The sequence below is a fragment of the Malaclemys terrapin genome, chromosome 21 (assembly GCF_027887155.1).
Source record: "Malaclemys terrapin pileata isolate rMalTer1 chromosome 21, rMalTer1.hap1, whole genome shotgun sequence".
Classification (NCBI taxonomy): Eukaryota; Metazoa; Chordata; order Testudines; family Emydidae; genus Malaclemys; species Malaclemys terrapin.
In genome coordinates, this window is record NC_071525.1 from 6,513,067 (window position 1) to 6,532,108 (window position 19,042).

Consider the following 19,042-nt stretch of genomic DNA (forward strand, 5'->3'; position numbering starts at 1 on the left):
CTGAGTTACCTCTGATGGGGCACTTTCTCCAGAGCAAGATCAACAGCTGGATGAGGAGAAGGATGAAAATACAGGGCAGCCCAGCGTAGAGCACAATCCTACAGTCTCCAGCGTCTCGTCTCTCTGTAGAGTATAGAAAACTCCTATCAAAACAGAAGGGCCCCTGATCTGTACCTCCCAGATAAGATCATGGGCAAAGGGAGGTCCTTTCCCCAAAGCTCCACACCCATTACTCTGTGCTCTGTAGCATGCTGCCCTCCTGTATGTGAAGGCCATGGGATGTGCAAAGGACGGGGGAAAGGGACCTTGCAAAAATTATGGGCCAACAGACTGCCATGTGAAATCCCTCTTCCCCCTTTCTCTCTCTCTCTCCACCCCCAATTCCACTAATGTGTGGATCTTTGAGTGCTGTGGTCAGATTCCAGGTGGTTCCTTGTTACACCAGCACAAGTTTGTGACAGATGCCGAGGCAGTTAGGAAATTAAATGTCCATTTGGCAGGCTGGACACACCCGTCTGTGCCAGCTGGAATTCATTTGCTTGGTGAAGGGCTCGACTGCACTTAAAAGTGTTGCCACTGTAACATGGATGCATAACTCCTCCTGGCTCAGGAACTGAAATAAGCTGTGCTGGTGTAAGGCACCTTTATCCCAGTATAACTGCGTCTACACTAAGGCTTTTACTGGCATTACTAGGTTGGCAAAAATTCAAAGATGGAGACAATCCTGCTTCACTGGGTGCCCTCTAGCTCCCCCCTGGCCACTGCAGGATTGTTCCCTGTGTTATATTCACTAGTGCTTTGTCCGGTCCTGTTTACAGGGGCTTCCCGCCCTGTGCCGGGCATCTGTTATATCTCTATTTTCTGTTAGATTTCGCTGTCAGGCAGTCATTCCTGACATTCATCCTGCTCTTCCCTTTGTTGATTTCCTTCCCTAGTTATTCCCCTTTGGCTCAGCTCAAGTGACCCTTCTGTGTCCTTGCTGTGATCACATGCAGGGGAAGGCTCGCGCTGCTTGACCAGAAACCCATTTCTTACCACTGAGAATACAACAATGAAGGTTTTCAGAAGGGCTGGGGGTGGGAAAGGTGGGTGACGGGGGAAGCGACTGTAACTGCCCCACAGCTCGAGCACCCTCTCAGTAGTTTCCTAAACCTCTCCTCACTCCCATTAGTTATCATTCCCCTGAGCCATCCCGACTAATTCTGTCTATATCTTTCTAGCGTGGAGTAGATGTCGCTGACTCTTGGTGGCCAGATACCACGGTGAGGAGTGTAGGATAAATACCCAGGAAGCAGGTTAGATTGGATGATACAATACTGGACCTGTTTCCTTGGAGACTGTAGTATTGATGCTTCTCCCCATGCTGTTCTCCTTGGCTGTACAAGTGCAGATCGTCTCCTGGTTCCATGTCTCAGAAGGGATTGTCGTTAGGCTCCAAACACTAAAGACCCCGTTCCCGTCTATGGCTCCAGCATCTGTCTGACCTTCAGATGCCTCCTCACCAGTGTCCCAGAGAACAGCACTCCAGGGAGGAGTGAAATCCGAGAGCAGGCAGAGCAGAGGAATGATGGGGGGAAGCTTAGCATCCTCTGGGGTGGAGGGAACCAGGATGGAAAGTCTCGGCTCGGAGGCATCTAAAAGAGAGTCACAGAAACTAGAGATTGGAAAGATCTATTAGCGGTAGCTCAGCTAGTCCCTACCCAGCTCCTGCCGCTGCCCCAACCAGTGCAGGGTGTTTTCAATGTCTGTGCCAGCTTTGTCTGTGCCAGTTTTCAGTGTCTTACACTGTGGGGCCAGATCCATCGCTGCTTGGAGGTTTGTCCTGATATGATCATCATGGATTATTTGCTGAGTGCTGACGGCACATTCGGTTCAGTACAAAGGCAGAGCTGGTAAGTTTGGTGGTGAGGACACCAGACCAGGAGTCAGGAGGCCTGAGATCTATTCCCAGCTCTGTCTCTGACTTACTGTGTGACCTTGGAAACAAGTTCACCTTGCATCCGTGCCTCAGTTTCCCCAACTGAAACGTTATGGTAGCTCTACTTAGTCACCTTTGCAAGGTGCTTTAAGAGCTCTGGATGAAAAGCCTGATAAAGGAAGCATTCTTTCTTTGAAATTATAGTCAGTCTAAATTTTTCTAGTTTACATTCATCCCATTAGTCTGAGATATATCCTCTAGTAGCACCCGAAGTAATTTACTGCCTTTTTTATTATGTGCACTCGTTGGAATATTTGCACAGAGTGTGGATCAAAAATATATAGATATCACTAGTTGTACATTGAATTATTATGTTCGATTCATATTGTGCTGCTTGAGACAATGAATAGTCCCCTGTATGAAAACACTGGGGAAATCATTTCATGAAGCTTGGAGAAGCCCGGAAAAGAATCTGATTAATATTAAAGTCTTAATCGGATAGCAGCACAGGTGAAACATACCCCTCTTCCTTGGCTCGGGCAGTTTCAGTAGGAATCATCAGAATGTGTGACTATCTAATCTGATTCCTAATGTAACATACCAACTAGAAGGCAGGGAAATAACACCTAGCACAGACACGGTGCTTTTCATCCATAGATCTCAAAGTGTTTTCACACAGGAGAGTCATTATTCCCATTATAGAGATGAGGCAGAGAAATTAAAGGTCAGATTTTCCAAAATGTCCCAGATTTTCAAAAGCTAGGTTTTGATTGGAGCTTTTTAAAAATCTGGTCATTTATTTGGGCACTTAATTGGGAATTGTTAGGTGTTGATTTCTTTTGAAAATCTCACCTATCTATCTGCAGTGATTCAGGCACAGAATTAGGTCTCCTAATTCCCCACCCCATGTCCTGGGTCACTGCCAGGAACATGCTGCCTTTTCCCACAAATACCTCAGGCTTAACGCTGAAATGGGAATCAGTCACAATCTTGCAAAAAAAAAGATGATTTTTTTCACAGCACTTCCTAGCCTTGTGATATCATGATTTTGATCCATTGGAAACTCACCTGTGACAATTAGTCTGGTCCCATTCCCGAAGTTGGGCTGTAGATACACAGAGGTAGAGCGGCCACAGTAATAAACTCCGGAGTCATTTGTTTGTGCATTATTGATAATTATAGAAAACGTGTTTGCCGTAATGTTCACTTTACTCAGATATTTTCCATTTGAAGTTGCAAAATCAGAACTCTCGTAAATCCATTGTAAACTTCCACTCTGTTGTTCTTTGTACCACATTACGCTCCATTCTTTTTGTAAAGGGCTACAGCCCAGCTGTGCGGTCTCCCCAGACGTCAGCCACAGCTGTGCTGGGCTTTGCAGGATTTGTATCCCTTTTTCCGAGGCAGTCACTGTACAGGGGAACAAAGGAGTGTGTTAATACAGCGAGCACTGGAAAAAGGTTGAGCTTTTGCAATATACTTTATAGAACAGAGTATCTAAGAATAAACAAAATGCACCTTTTTAAAAAAAATTCATTTGAATTTTTCTCTATTTCTAGCCATTTATTTTGTTAGGATTCATGTAGCCTGTGCAGGAATTAATGTAATGTAACAACAACAAAAAAACCTCACAGTTCAGAACCCAGGGGCTCAGACTTCCAGTTTCTTTGCTCCTCTCACTAGGTTACACATTCCCGCTCCAGCTTACCCAAATCAATGGTAAAAAGCCTTCATTTAACTAAGTTGTACATGGGAGAGTCATATATTAACACAGCCCTTTGTGTTTCATTCTGCAGAAAAACACATCAGTAATATATCGGCATAAAAGAAAAATAGATTTGCACCCCAATCCAGAATATTAACCAGAAACTATTGTCAAGGTGTTAATGTCTGGCATTCAGGTTGTTTTAATATAACATATTTCATCATCTCTCTTACGATTTCAATTGATGGACTAAAAGATGTGCATTTCTCTCTCAGCTGGGAGATATTAGCACCCTTTGGAACTGCAGAAGGTCCTTGTGCAGAAAGTTAATAGTTTTTAGCATGGTGGAAAATAAGAATGAAATAAATCAGGCTAAAATACTTACTGTGCAGACAGACTAGAATCATCCCAACTATTTGGTGGGACATCTTGTGCCTTTCTTCGGTAAACAATAGGTGATGTCTGTCTGTCTCACAGCGCCTGCTAGCTACTGGATTTCTTGATGAAAGACTTTGTCACATGGAGAGGAAAATGTTCTGTTTCCTCTTAAAGATCTGTGGGGCAACATGCATGACAAAGGAAGAGGGCCAAGAGATATTAATAACCCCACTCAAAATCTTACTCTTAGTGCCAACAGAGCAAACTGGGGTGGGGGGGATATTCCTTTGTCTCTAAAAGCTTTTAGAGAAAAAATTCAAGCTTAGATTGGATAACAGCATGGTGTATCTCTCAGGTGGAATATTTGTTTTAGTCTTGTTATATGGGCAAGAATATTTGTGTTAGTCTTCTGACTGCAATTCAGGTGGAATATTTTCTGTGCTTCAGGTCAGATGGTATTAGTATAAATAAAATGGCAATAACCTCTCTCACTGAGGTACATGAAAGTTAAAATTGTGATTCATCACTTTACATTTCAGGGGGTTTTCCTGGTCCTGCTTGGTATCTGCAGTGAAGTGTGCAATCTGGGACTAGCAGTAGTCAGTCTGGAAAGAGCCATCCTACAACAAGGTGAGGTAAGTTGTGCATCTCGCTTTTTAAGGAGCAGCCTGCTTTGTCTCTCTCTGGTTTTGGTTATTTTTTGTGATTGTTCTGGATTCTAAGAATAAAAGTCGTGTTAGGTTGCAACCTTCTAGCAAGAGTATTTGGTGTTTTTATCTAGCTTTACTATTTGTATGCTGTGAACATAACAGTCACCAAGAGGTATATCATATGATTTAGCAAAAGATAGAAGAAACCAGCAAACAGGTTCATTGGACACTGGGAAATAGGGAAATTAGCAAACAGAAAACTTGGCTTGTGTGTTTAGTTATTACAGTAGATTAAGGAAAGGACTGGGGTGGGGCCCTCTGGGGAAAGAATTGATGGGGTTAGAATACAAAAGTATGATGGAGTCACCCCACTTGGGAAAATTTGGAGCACAACCTACTTTTAGGACACTTATTTCAGATATGTGCATAATGCACGTTCCTTAGTGTAATGTGCAAAATGCTTTATAGAGAGAACAAAGTGAAATGCCCCCTAAGGGATTCCAAATGCATCCTCTCTAAATAGTTGTCACCCACGCAGTCTGGAATACAGTCATCTCTGTGGCTTGTCTTGACTTGGACATGAAGGCTGAGAGTTGCAAAGCTCCATCAGGGATTTGCTTGTCCACATAAACTGGGCATTGAAATTGCCCTTTCAAACCTCAGCCTCAATAAAATCCTACTGCAAATCAGAGCCTCTGCTGGGCCCACTCTCCTGTTATCCCAAGCTGATCTTCAAGCCATTTATAAGCTGGCCCAGCCTGGAGGCTGCTCTAAACTGCACCAGCAGGTCATGACTATCAAAGAGCCATTTGCCAACTGGGGAGACCCCGAGTGCAGCATGCTCCGGCCACACCCCACATGCTGTTGGCTGCAAGGGCTGGCTCTGCTGCCTTTACACCCCCTGGCACGTGCAGCCAGTTCCTGTTCCCTTGGTGTCACGGGAGCAGCACCAAGGGAACAGGGTGGGGACCAGGGTCTGACCCGTGTCTCATTCATACCTAGCTCCAGGGAAAGTTGAATGTGGTGCAAACACCTCTCCTGGCCTAACTGGTTCACTGGGACTTCAGAACTTGCTTGAAGAGCGGAAGGACGGTGCGGTTGTCAAGGTGCTAACTAGGCAGTCGGGGGTCCTCCATTCAAACCTCTGCTCTATCCACAGGCTCCGTGTATGATCTAGGGCAGGTCACTTACATCCCAATGACTTTCAAGTCTTAGTCCCTGTTGAAAGTGAGACTCTCTGGGCCTCCATTCCCCAGCTGCAAAATGGGGCTAATTCCTCCCGACTTTGCAGCGGGGTGGTGAGGTTAAATAAGGACAGAGCTAAATTAACAGAGAGCTTTGCTGAACTGGGGGCCTAGTGCCCCAGATGTGCTTTGTACAGGGATTTTGGCGTGGTGTTCATAGTAACTCTGAATCTGAGTGGAGGGTCCTGGCGAGGCTGGGCCCGGCTCCTAGCCATGGGCCTTGCAACTTAGCCCACGTGATCTAGGCCTGACTCGGGTTTGGCACGTCTGTCCCTCGGTTTCCATCTACAGAGGGGCGGATGCACCAAAACTGAGTGGCACTGTGACCATGTGGGCCAGGTTGCAATGCCCGGAGCCGGAGCCACCCGCACACGACAGGAGGTGCCACTGCAGGGTGAATGCGGGGTGGTCTCACTCTCCAACCCCCCATGTTTCCCCTGCTCCCTTCCTTTCTGTTGGTGGTTTTCCTGAACCGCTACCTGAAACGTATTCATTGCCATGATAAAACTGTGGTCCTAGCGATGGCAGAAATCTAGCCACATTGGGGCACAAGTACCAAAATTACTTAGGAGCCTAAGTCTCATTTTCAAAAGTGGCGTAAGTACTTGGTAATCTACGTTCCGCTGACTTTCAAAGGTATTCAGGCTCATGAGAACCAGATTTCGAGATATTTAGGTGCTTAAAGATGCAGATATGGTGGTGCGTAGGGAGGTTTGCAAAATCAATGGGAGATAGGCATCTAAGTCTATGGACATGTAAAGTTTGCCCTAAAGACTATTGTCCTCAGTCACACTTAACTGATACAAATTCATTTTACACATGAACTTTTCCTGTACACGTCTATTAAAAGCCATGACTCTAAGAGTTTTGATTTTATTTCTACATTATGTTTTATAAAAGCAAATTGAAACCAATCGTAAAAAACCACAGGCGACAGGACAAACAGCCGTGTTTGTTGCAAAGGGCCAATCGTTTAAAAATAGATCAGAACTGACTACTCGGAAAGCTGCACTTGCTGCTGTGGTCAGTTTCAGCCCACTTATTTTGGTACTTTTCTTTTGTTTTTTCCGCTACCAAAGCACTTGGGTTTTGGGTTGTTTGCTTTTTCACGTCCCTGCGTTCGGCTACCAAGGAAGTGTAAACTGCTCCCCCCAATTTATCTGCAGCCAGGGGACGGTTAGAGCAAAGGTGAAGCACAACAGTCCATGAAATAAGTGCAAAAACTGGAATTTACCATTTAGCAGTGTGAAAGAAAGTAAATGTAATGGCACAAACCAGAGACATTGAGAAAATAGATCAGTCACTAATTAGCCACTGTGCAGTGTTGCCTAGTGGATAGAGCACTGGACAGAGACGTGGGTTCTATACCCAGCTCTTCTGCTGGGTTATTTTGGGTAAGTCACTTCCCCACTCCGTGCCTCAGTTTCCCCATCTGTAAAATGGGGAGAAGGTTACTGACCTCCTTTGTAAAGCGCTTTGGGATCTATTCATGATGTGCCTGGAATTATTATCATAAAAGGGAGCCAAAGAATATGCACAAGTATCAAAGCTACCCCAATCAGGTGTATTGTGCTGTATGAAGTGTTTGCAGGGCACCCACGATGCCCCTTACAGCCCCCCAAACTCTGGGCTACAAGGCCAGACCCTGTGTTCCTGGTGCACCCAGCACTGTTCCACTCAAATCAATGGGAGTTTGGGGTGTGCAGAAACTGCAGAGTTTGGAGGCAGGTGACAAAACTTGAGCTCTTCTGGGGTCTGGAAATCCAGCCACAGGGATTTCCTGGTCTCATTTCTCAAGCAAGCCGCACTGTGAGCGTTCAGGATTCCCTTAAATCCTTCATGACCCAGATCCTCAACTAGGGTAAATCAGCATCAGTTCATTGGCGTCAGTGGAGCGATGCTGATTTACACCAGCTGAGAATCTGGTCCCAAATTACTGTTCAGTATCATGTTGTCAAGCAATAAGGCGCAGTGGAGGGTCAAATACTGAGGCCGCAGGGAGAAGCCCATTTCCCATCTGTTCATCACCCCTGGTTGGGGCCACACTTCCAGAAGAGCCCAGCTCCCCTTTAGGGTACGTCTACCCTGCAGCTGGGAGGGCAGCCGCTCAGGCCAGCGCACTGAAATCGCCGTGTGGCCACGGGGGCACAGGTGGCAGCTCAGGCTGCCCTCCCAAGTGCAACCGTGCCCGACCTCCTGGACACGTCCTTGCACAGCTGGCCTGAGCCACCGTCCATGCTGCTGGGGCACACTGCTATTTTCACTAGCTTGAGCAGAGCTAGCGCATGTCTGTCTACCCAGGCTGGGAACTACCCTGCCGGCTGCAGTGTACCTCAATAAGGGCCATTTTTGTGGAAAATCCTTTGCAAAAGGCAGCAGGTACAATGCTGCTTTACGCAATTGCCCTTTTAACCAGAGTTGTTTGCAGTAGTCTGACCTGTCAGAAAGCCCTGGCACCTGCTGTCTGCCCCAGATGTTGTGCTGTGTTGAACTATCTCTTGTGCTATGTCCTGGTGGTTATTTTGTTATTCTGAATCTAGCAGCAGCCCTATGAATAGTTGGGCTGATGTCTCACAAACACTGAAAACAGCTCTACCAGTCCCTTCTTTGTTCCTATTGAACATTTATTCCTTCCTACACACCTGTAACGCTGCAGCTCTTCTGTAGAGATGAGTGCTGTATTCAGCCAGGCTCCGTGTTTGGAACTGCTATTGCATCTGATGGCTGATCACTCATCATTTGCGTTATCGCACAGGGCAAACTTCTGCCTCAAGTAAGCCGGTGAAACTCCCCTGGGAATCTCTGGGTAAATTCCATTGGGGTGTAACCACTGATGTAAATTACACAGCAGAGGCCTGGTTAACCCCTTAGCCCATCAGTTGTAAATGCACAACTCTCATTGAAGGGACAGGATAATCTGGCTCCGGAAGATTCTCTGCACCTTGAGGTCTTTAAACCACGATTTGAGGACTTCAATAGCTCAGACATAGGTCAGGGGTTTGTTCCAGGAGTGAGTGGATGAGATTCTGTGGCCTGTATTGTGCAGGAGGTCAGACTAGATGACCATAATGGTCCCTTCTGACCTTAAGTCTATGAATCTATGAATCAATTGGTGAGAAAACATCTGTAAGTGATGAAGAACAACTTTAATTTTCACACAGCCATTCTCTGGGTCTTCAAAACCAGTGAATTTCGGGGGCAGACAGTTCTAATGCCGCAAGGCTGGATTTGGACTTTTCGGTCAGTTTTGGAAATTCAGTAAAAGAGCGACCGCCGCAGACTCAGAGGAGTTCATGGGTGCGTTAAAAACTGTCTGAATCCTAAACTCCTTTTTCAGCAGCCTCCTGAACTTTTAAAGCAAGATTTCCATGATGGTTTCTGTGCTAGTGACGTGCAGGTTGCATAGAGGAATTTTAAATAAAGCTTAACAATCTGTTGGAAAATGTAGCTGATTGTTGTGTCCAACTCAACCTTGCGTGGAGGTATCTAATGTTACTAAATGTTGTCAAACCATTTCTGCCCTACCTGCCTTGGGCTGGGATCCCTCTATATGGCTCCCTCTACAGAGGGTCATTACTTGGATGGGAAACCTCCTCTAGTATGCGATGTAGTGTCACCTGCTCAGTTTGTGAAACTACGTTCTATACCTCTGCATCAGCAGCAAATGCCCATCCTGGTGACAGGGGGCGTGATGGGGTGTTCACCCCTTCTAGACTAGTGTGGGGGGAATGAGGCTGACAAGGGGCTAGTTAAGTGGGCAGGCCACAGCTTAGGGGAATTAGGTGAACGATGAGCAGGTGGGGCTGCAGTGAGGAAGGCTGCAGTCAGGCCTTGTCTACACTGGCAAGTTACTGCGCAGTAAAGCCGCTTTCTGCGGTGTAACTCCTGAGGTGTACGTACTGCCAAGCCGTTTAGTGCGCAGAAACTCCTCCGTTGCAGCGAGAGTCGTAAGCCGTAAAGCACAGAGGCTCCAGCGCCGGATTGGCAGTGTAAACACATTACAGCGCAGAACGCTATCAATTGGCCTCTGGCAGTGTCCCATAATCCCTCAAGTGGCCGCTCTGCTCATTGTTTTGAATTCAGCTGCCCTGGAGAGATGCGCCCCTCCCCTTTCAAAGCTCCGTTTCTGACAGCCCTTGTATGCTGTGGTGATCTGCTCTGGGACACAGCGCAAACCATTAATGTGGACTGTTCCTGCTGTTGAACACAGAGGCAGGCATGTGTGTGTATGAGAGAGAGACAGATTGCTGTGCAGAGAGGCGAGGGCTGATGTCAGGGTTTCCCCCTCCCCCTGGGCTGGTTGCTTCCTGCCGCTGTCTGAACGTACAAGACAGCATGCTGATGTAACGCTGACGGACCCCGGTCATCTGCGGGTGGGATTGAACCTGGGGCCTTTAGAGCTTAGTGCATGACCCTCAACCGCATGAGCTAAAAGCCAACTGCCTGTTAGCTAAGGCTGTAGAGCAAACTCGTTTCATCTCTCTCTTTAAGTGGTCTCGGTGTCACTAGATGGAACAGAACAGTACACCCAGAAGGTGCGGGTTACACTGACACACCCCAAAACACTCTGTCTCTCCCCCTCCCACACACACACACACACACACATTCCCTGTCACACACTCTGCCCCCCGGCCCCTTCAGTTGAAAAGCAGCTGGCAATGTAGTAGGATGCCCATGGAACAATGGGATTGGGAAACCTGCATCATGTGATGCTGTGCCTGCCCCCTGGGGCATTGCAAACCTTTCCCAAAGCACCCCGCGGCCAGTTGCACAGTGGGATAGCTACCACAATGCACTGCTCTCTCTGCCGTTGCAAGAGCTGCTAATGTGAATGCGCTCCACTGTCACAAGGAGCACCGCGTGGACATGCAATAGTGGTTTAATTCCAGCACTTTAATAAAAGTGGTATAACTTGTTGCGCAGAAACTTGCCAGTGTAGACATACCCTCACGCTCTGGGCATTAGAGAGGGAAACGAAGAAACCCGGAGGCAGAGGAGAAACCCTGAGAATCCAGGTCCTGAAGGAAGGGTTTACCCAGGAGGGTGGGGGTGTGCTGAGAGGCAGAGGAGAAAAATGTTCAGGAAAGCCCCAGCAAGGTGGAATGTTGCAGACCTTGGCTGCTGATTTGAGGGTCTATGAGCTGAACCCAGGAGTTGAGGGTGGGCCTGGGTTTCCCTACCAGCCACTGGGGAAGTGGCACAGTCAGGGCAGTGGGTTTGGAGACTGCCTGAGACAGTCAGTTCTGTGGGACTTTGATACCCTGGGCGGGGGGGGGGGAAACGCCCAGTGACCTGGCCAGAGGGCCAAGGCATGAAGAGGAAAGGTGCAGGTGCAAAGGAGCGAGTGGGGCTGGAGTGAGAGTCAGCTGATGGAAGGGGGTGTCAGAGCTGGAAGGAGCTAATCCCTTGAGCACCCAGGAGGAGGCGCCCTAGGGGTGAGTGAACTCTGACCTAGGGCATTATGGTGCGGGAAGTGACATGTTTGAGATGAGATGTAAATCTAATGTCCCACAAACCTGCAGGCAATTCACCAATGACATGGCTTTTTGCAAGAACGGAGATCTCTACCCACAAAATGTGTTAAGAGAAATGACTATGGCAGTGGTTGTATTTCAGATAAACTCACATCACATCATAGCACATTACAAACATGAGTCTGTCCATATTTCTCTCACTTTCTCTTTCGTTCTTTCTTTTTGCATCTCTTGTTTTTAAAAAAATAGAAACCACTTTTGTGAGACTACATCAGTCACCGAGGAGCATTTCTGTTATTGTACGTCAGAGCCGCATATTCAGTCTGAAATAGAAAAAGGAAAGAGCCGATATAAATATTAATATTAATTCTTTGTATTAGAGCAGCACTTAGACACCCCAACAGAGACCGAGGCCCCATTGAGCTGGGCTCTCCACCCACATGGAAAGAGACAGTTCCTGACCCAAAGAGTTTAGAGTCAAAATACGCAAGGGCACTGCCTATTGGACTCAATATTAGGGTGACAAAGTGAAAGGCCTGTGATATATGAGAGGTCAGACTAGATGGTCTGGTGATCCTTTACAGAAATGTACACTGTGCTGTTTCTCCATCTCTGATCTGCAGCCACCTCTGGGGTGGAATCCAGCAGTTCTTCCATACCAATAACCCTACACAACACTTCCACTAAGAGAGCAGAGGGGAATAAATTCAAATGAGAATTCAGAAGGCAATGTGTAGATACTAGGGTTGGACATTGGCCAGGACACTGGTTCTAGCCCCCTGTTGTTAAGATGCTGTATCTTTCTGATGTGCCAAAGGCTGAGAAAGCAGTTTACCTGGGGGATCTGCCTCATTGGTATTTCCTTCTGTCTTCGCACAGCTCTCCCTGGTGGATGAAACAGACAAAGGGACAGTTACAGCCACTCATCACACATCCCTATATGTCTGCAGACAGAGTTATGACTGAGTTACCTCTGACGGGGCACTTTCTCCAGAGCAAGATCAACAGCTGGATGAGGAGAAGGATGAAGATACAGGGCAGCTCAGCGTAGAACACAATCTCACAGTCACTACTGTCACTTCTCTCTGCAGAGTATAGAAAACTCCTATCAAAACAGAAGGGCCCCTGACCTGTACCTCCCACATAAGATCACGGGCAAAGGGAGGTCCTTTCCCCAAAGCTCCACACCCATTACTCTGTGCTCTGTAGCATGCTGCCCTCCTGTATGCGGAGGCCATGGGATGTGTAAAAGACAGGGGACAGGGGCCGGGCAAAATGATCTGCCAGGGGTATTCTGTCTCTCTTCTCTTCCTTCTACCCCCGATAATTCCTCTAATGTGTGCACCTTAGAGTTGTGTGGTGAGATTCCAGGTGGTTCCTTGTTACCCCAGCACAAGTTTGTGAGAAATGCCGAGGCAGTCAGGAAATGAAATGGCCATTCGGCAGGCTGGACACACCCGTCTGTGCCACCTGGAATTTGTTTGGTTGGTGAAGGGCTCGACTGCACTTAAAAGTGTTGCCACGGTAACATTTCTGGCTTAACTCCTCCTGGCTCAGGAACTGAAATAAGCTGTGCTGGTGTAAGGCACCTTTATCCCAGTATAACTGTGTCCACACTCAGGCTTTTACTGGCATAGCCGTGTCAGCAAAAATTTCAGAGATGGAGATGACCCTGTTACACTGGGTGCCCTCTAGCTCCCCCCGACCACTGCAGGATTGTTCCCTGTGTTATATTCACTAGTGCTTTGTCCAGTCCTGTTTGCTTCCCGCCCTCCCCCTGGGCATCTGTTCCATTACTTGTTAGATCTCGCTATCAGGCAGTCATTCCTGACATTCATCCCGCTGTTCCCTTTGTTGATTTCCTTCCCTAGTTATTCCCCTTTGGCTCAGCTCAAGTGACCCTTCTGTGTCCTTGCTGTGATCACATGCAGGGGAAGGCTCGCGCTGCTTGACCAGAAACCCATTTCTCACCACCGAGCATACAACAATGAAGGTTTTCAGAAGGGCTGCGGGTGGGAAAGGTGGGTGACGGGGGAAGCGACTGTAACTGCCCCACAGCTCGAGCACCCTCTCAGTGGTTTCCTAAACCTCTCCTCACTCCCATTAGTTATCATTCCCCTGAGCCATCCCGACTGATTCGGTCTATATCTGTCTAGCCTGGAGTAGATGTCGCTGACTCTTGGTGCCAGATACCATGGTGAGGGGCGTAGCATAAATACCCAGGTAGACATGTTAGATTGGATGATACAATACTGGACCTGTTTCCTTGGAGACTGTAGCACTGATGCTTCTCCCCGTGCTGCTCTCCTTGGCCGTACAAGTGCAGATCGTCTTCTGGTTCCACGTCTCAGAAGGGATTGTCATTAGGCTCCAAACACTAAAGACCCCGTTCCCGTCTATGGCTCCAGCATCCGTCTGACCCTCAGATGCCTCCTCACCAGTGTCCCAGAGAACAGCACTCCAGGGAGGAGTGAAATCAGACAGCAGGCAGAGCAGAGGAATGACGGGGGGAAGCTCAGCATCCTCTGGGGTGGAGGGAACCAGAATGGAAAGACTCGGCTCGGAGGCATCTAAAAGAGAGTTGAGTCACCGAAAACAGAGACTGGGAAGACCTGTCAGCGGTAACTCAACTAGACCCTACCCCGCTCCTGCCCCTGCCCCAGCCAGTGCAGGACGTTCTAAATGTCTAATGCTTTGTCTGTTCCCGTTGTCAATATCCTACATTCCGGGGCATCCACCGTGGGAGTCTCCCCTGATCTGTCACTGCTCAGAAGTTTGACCATCCTGAATTGTTTGCTGAGTGCTGACAGCGTGTTTGGTTTGGTACAAATCGCATAGGACGAGCTGGTCACTCTGGTGGTGAGGACACCAGACTGGGAGTCAGGAGGCCTGAGATCTATTCCCAGCTCTGTCTTTGACTTCCTGTGTGACCATGGAGATTAGTTCACTTCCCCACTCTGTGCCTCAGTTTTCCCAACTGAAAAATTAGGGAAATGATACTTAGTCACCTTTCCAAGCCTGATAGAGGAACCATTCTTAATTAGCCATAACAGTCAGGCTAAATTTTCCTATTACATTCATCCCATTAGTCTGAGGAACAGCCTCTAGTACCGCCCAAAGTAATTCCTTGCCTTCCATTTTATGTGCACTCTTTGGAATATTGGCACAGAGTGTGATCAAAAGTATATAGATATCACTAGTCGTACATTGAAGTATCTGCCATTCATACTGTGCTGCTTGAGACACTGAATGTTCCCCTGTATGAACACATGAATGGAATCATTTCATGAAGGTTGGCAAATGCCTGGAAAAGAACTTGAGTAACATTAAAGTTGTATAAGGCTATCAGGGCAGGTGGAACATACCCCATGTCATAGGCTCAGGCAGTTTCAGTAGGAATCATCAGAAAGTGTGAATATCAAGTCTGATTCCTAATGTAACATACCAGCCAGACGGCAGGGAAATAATAACACCTAGCACAGACACGGTGCTTTTCCTGCATAGACCTCAAAGTGCTTTCACATAGGAGAGTTATTATCCCCATTATAGAGATGAGGAATATGAGATGCATAGAAATTAAAGGCCAGATTTTCCAAACTATTCCAAATTTTCAAAAGCTTGATTTTTGGTTGGAGCATTTAAAAAATGTGGCCATTTATTTATGCACCTAAATGGGAGCTGTTGGCTCCTGGGGTCTTTTGAAAATTTCACACTAAGTGCCCAGTGATTCAGGAACAGAGCCCAGGTCTCCTAATTCCCTACCCCATGCCCCCTAATTCTCTACCCCTGTGCTGCCTTTTTCCACAAATACCCAAGGCTTAACGCTGAACTGGTAATCAGTTACAACCTTGCCAAAAAAGAGGATGAGTTTTTCACAGCACCTGCTAGCATTGCGATATCATTATTTTGACCCATTGGAAACTCACCTGTGACAATTAGTCTGGTCCCAGTCCCAAAGTTGGGCTGTACATACACAGAAGCAGAGAGGCCACAGTAATAAATCCCCGAGTCATTTCTTTGTACATTACTGATAGTAAGAGAGAAATTATTTGCCGTAAGGTCCACTTTACTCGAGTATTTTCCATTTGAAGTTGCATACCGAGAACTCTGGTAAATCCATTGTAAACTTCCACTCTGCTGTTCTTTGTACCACACAATGCTCCATTCTTTTTTTGAAGGGCTACAGTCCAGCTGTGCGGTCTGTCCAGGGGTCCTCCACACCTGTGCTGGGCTTTGCAGGATTTGTATCCCTTCGTCTGAGGCAGCCACTAAACAGGGGAACAAAGGAGTGTGTTAATACAGTGAGCACTGGAAAAGGTTCCACTTTTGCAATATACAATACAGAGCAGGCGATCGAAGAATAACAAAATGTACTTTGTTGATTTGTTTTAATTTTCTCTATTTCTAGCCAATTTTTTTGTTTGGATTCATGTAGCCGGTGCGGGAATTAATGTAATGTAAGAACAACATCAGAGTTTAGAACCAATGGGTACAGACTTCTAGTTCCCTGTCCTAATTACCAGGCTACACATTCCCACTCAAGTTTACCCAAATCAATGGTAACAAACTTTTTACTAAATTGTACATGGGAGAGTCTTTTACTAACTTAGCAACTTGTATGTCAAATTATTTTTGATCTGCAGAAAAATACATCAGCATGAAGGAAAAGTAGATTTTCCAGGATATTAACCAGAAACTATTTTCAAGGTGATTGTCTCTGGCATTCAGGTTGTTATAATATAAAATATTTCATCACCTCTCTTAAGATTTCAATTGATGGAAAAAAGAGGTGAATTTCTCTCTCACCAGGTTGATATTAGCACCTTTTGGAATTGCAGAAGGTCCTTGTGCAGAAAGTTCATTGTTTTTAGCATGGTGGAAAATAAGAACGAAATAAATCAGGCTAAAATACTTACTGTGAAGACAGACTAGAATCACCCCAACTATCTGGTGGGACATCTTGTGCCTTTCTTCAGTAATGAATAGATGATGCAGTGTGAGAGAGAGACGCCTGTCAGCTAATGGATCTCTTGATGAAAGACTTTATCACGTGGGGAGGAAAATGTTCTGTTTCCTCTTAAAGATCTGTGGGGAAACAAGCATGATAAAAGAAGAGGGCCAAGACATATCGATAACCCTATTCAAAATCTTACTCTTAATGCCAGCAGAGCAAAGCTGAGGGGAAAAAATTCCTTTGCCTTTAAACAGCTCAGACTGGGTATCAGCATGGTGTGTGTCTCAGATGGAATATTTGTGTTATAATTGGATGCCCATAACAAGATATTCTTCTGACTGCAGTTCAGGTAGAACATTTTCTGCACTTCAGAGATTTGTAAGGTCAGATGGTATTAGCATCCATAAAATGGCAATAAACTCTCTCATTGTGGTTTATGAAAACTGTTAAAATTGTGATTTATCACTTTAATTTTCAGGGTTTTTTCCTGGTCCCGCTTGCTGTCCGTAAGGAAGCATTCAATCTGGGCCTAGCAGCAGTCAGTCTGGAAAGAGCCAGCCTGGAACAAGGTGGGGTGAGTTGTGTGTCGCTCTATTAATGAGCAGCCTGCTTTGTCTCTCTCTGGTTTTTGTTATTTTTTGTTATTGTTCTGGGTTCTAAGAATAAAAGTCGTGTTAGTTTGCAACCTTCCAGCAAGAGTATTTGATGATGATTTTTGCTTAACTTCTCTATTTGTATGCTGTGAACGCAACAGTCACCAAGAGGTATATCACACGATTTAAGCAAAGGAGGGAGGTTCATTGGGCACCATGGAAGTCGTGAAATTAGCAAATATACAGCTTAGCTTTTATAAAAATTTGGGGCAAAACCTACTTTTACCATACATATTTCAGATATGTGCTTAATGCATGTTCCTCAGTACAATGTACAAAATGTTTATAGCGAGAACAAAGTGAAATGCCCTCTAAGATTCCAAATCCATCCCTTCGAAACAGATGTCACCCATGCAGTCTGGAATATGGTCATCTCTGAGGATCCTTTCTACTTGAACATCAAGGCTGAGATTTGCAAAGTTCCAACAGGGATTTGGCTGCCCAGATCAACTGGGCATCCAAATTGTCCTTTCACAACCTTAGCCTGGAGACTGCTCTAATCTGCAGTAGCTGGTTATGACTCCCAAGGATCAGTTTGCCAGCTGGGGATACCCCAAGTGCAGCATGTTTCAGCCACATCACATGACCAGGGCTGCTGACTGCAAGGGCTGGATCTGCTGTCCTAACACCCCCTGGCATGTGCAGCCAGTCCCTGCTTCCTTTGTGTCAAGAGGGCAGCAAAAGGGACCAGAGTGGAGGCCAGGGTCTAACCCTTCTCTCATTGATACCTAGCTGCAGGGAAAGTTGAATGTGGTGCAAACACCTCAAATGACCTAATTAGTTCACTGGGAATTAAGCACATGCTTAGAATCATAGAGAGGAATACGGTGACCAGAGAGCAAATGTGAAAAATCGTGACAGAGGATGGGGGGTAATAGGAGCCTATATAAGAAAAAGACCCAAAAATCGGGACTGTCCCTATAAAATCTGGACATCTGGTCACCCTAGAGAGGAAGGCCCGTGCGGTTGTCAAGGTACTCAGGGATCCTCCATTCAAACCCCTGCTCTGCCACAGGCTCCATGTGTGACCGAGGGCTGGTCACTTACATCCCAGTGACTTTCAAGCCTTAGTCCCTCTTGAAAGTGGGACTCTGCCTCTCAAGACACTTAAGATGCTTTTGAACATGTTACCCCAAGTCTCTCTGGGCCTCCATTCCCCAGCTGTAAAATGGGGCTAATTCCTCCCAACTTTGCAGAGGTGTGGTGAGGATAAATAAGTACAGAGCTAGATTAACAGCTCTTTGGGTCAGATCGCAATGCCCCGAGCCGGGCCCAGCCTCCAGGCACAGGAGATGCCATTGCAGGGGGTCTCAATCTCCAACCCCACCACCCCCACACACCCTGCTCCCTTCCTTTCTTATGGTCATTGTCCTGTACCTCTGCCTAAAATGTATTAACAATTGCCATGATAAAATTGTGGTTCTAGTTACAACATAGATCTAGCCACATTGGGGCACAAGTACAAAAATTACTTAGGAGTCTAAGTCTCATTTTCAAAAGTGATTGAGGTACTTGGTAGTCTAGGGCTGTGTCTATCCTGCACTTTCGTCAGCAAAACTCTTGTCCGCCAGGGTGTGAAAAAAACACACCCCTGACCGACAAAAGTTTTACTGACAAAACCCCCGGTGTGGACAGTGCTTTGTCAGCAGGAGACGCTCTCCCGCCCACAAAGCTACACCGCCTTGTTTGGGGTGGTTATATTTTGTCGGCAGGAGGGCAGGCTGTAAGGTCTGCAGTATGGACACTGACTTTCAATGGTATCTAGGCTCATAAGTACCAGATTTCAAGGTATTTAGGTGCTTAAAGATACAGCTAGGCACCTAGGGAGATTCTGAAAATCAAAGGGAGTTAGGCACCTAAGTCACTTGGGCATATTTGAAAATTTGCCCTAAGACTATTTTCCCCAGCCCCACTTAACTGATACATTTCTTTTTACACTTGATCTTCTCCTCTACACGTCTATTAAAAGCCAAGACGAAGACAAAGTGACTGTCATAGTTTGAATTGATTTCATTTCTACATTATGTTTTATGAAAACAAATTGAAACCAATCTTAAAAAACACCA

At 46.4% G+C, this 19,042-nt stretch overlaps 1 protein-coding gene across 2 annotated transcripts; it reads right to left on the reverse strand.

Annotated features, from left to right (window-relative positions):
* Window positions 1-11,485: 11,485 nt before the first annotated feature.
* On the reverse strand, window positions 11,486-16,371 carry LOC128827434 (immunoglobulin gamma-1 heavy chain-like). Of its 2 annotated transcripts, XM_054011298.1 has the most exons (6): window positions 16,286-16,371; window positions 15,296-15,637; window positions 13,628-13,939; window positions 12,341-12,454; window positions 12,205-12,254; window positions 11,486-11,692 (listed from the first exon to the last, which is right to left on the reverse strand). In XM_054011298.1, exons 1-6 carry the CDS (start codon window positions 16,326-16,328, stop codon window positions 11,645-11,647), a joined length of 909 nt encoding a protein of 302 aa, XP_053867273.1. In that variant the 5' UTR covers window positions 16,329-16,371; the 3' UTR covers window positions 11,486-11,644. The 2 variants fall into 2 exon arrangements, 1 of the variants encoding a protein (XP_053867273.1); XR_008442955.1 differs by lacking the exons at window positions 13,628-13,939; window positions 15,296-15,637; window positions 16,286-16,371 and adding an exon at window positions 12,715-12,798.
* Between the last annotated feature and the right edge of the window lie 2,671 nt (window positions 16,372-19,042).

Excerpts from the sequence above, each read along its gene's own strand:
- LOC128827434 (XM_054011298.1), bottom strand. The coding sequence starts at position 16,328 with ATGTCCCACCAGATAGTTGGGGTGATTCTAGTCTGTCTTCACA. Across the intron at positions 12,255-12,340 it reads GAGAAAGTGCCCCGTCAGAG|GGAGAGCTGTGCGAAGACAG; the intron begins GTAACTCAGTCA and ends TTCATCCACCAG. Across the intron at positions 11,693-12,204 it reads CAATGAGGCAGATCCCCCAG|ACTGAATATGCGGCTCTGAC; the intron begins GTAAACTGCTTT and ends TTTCTATTTCAG.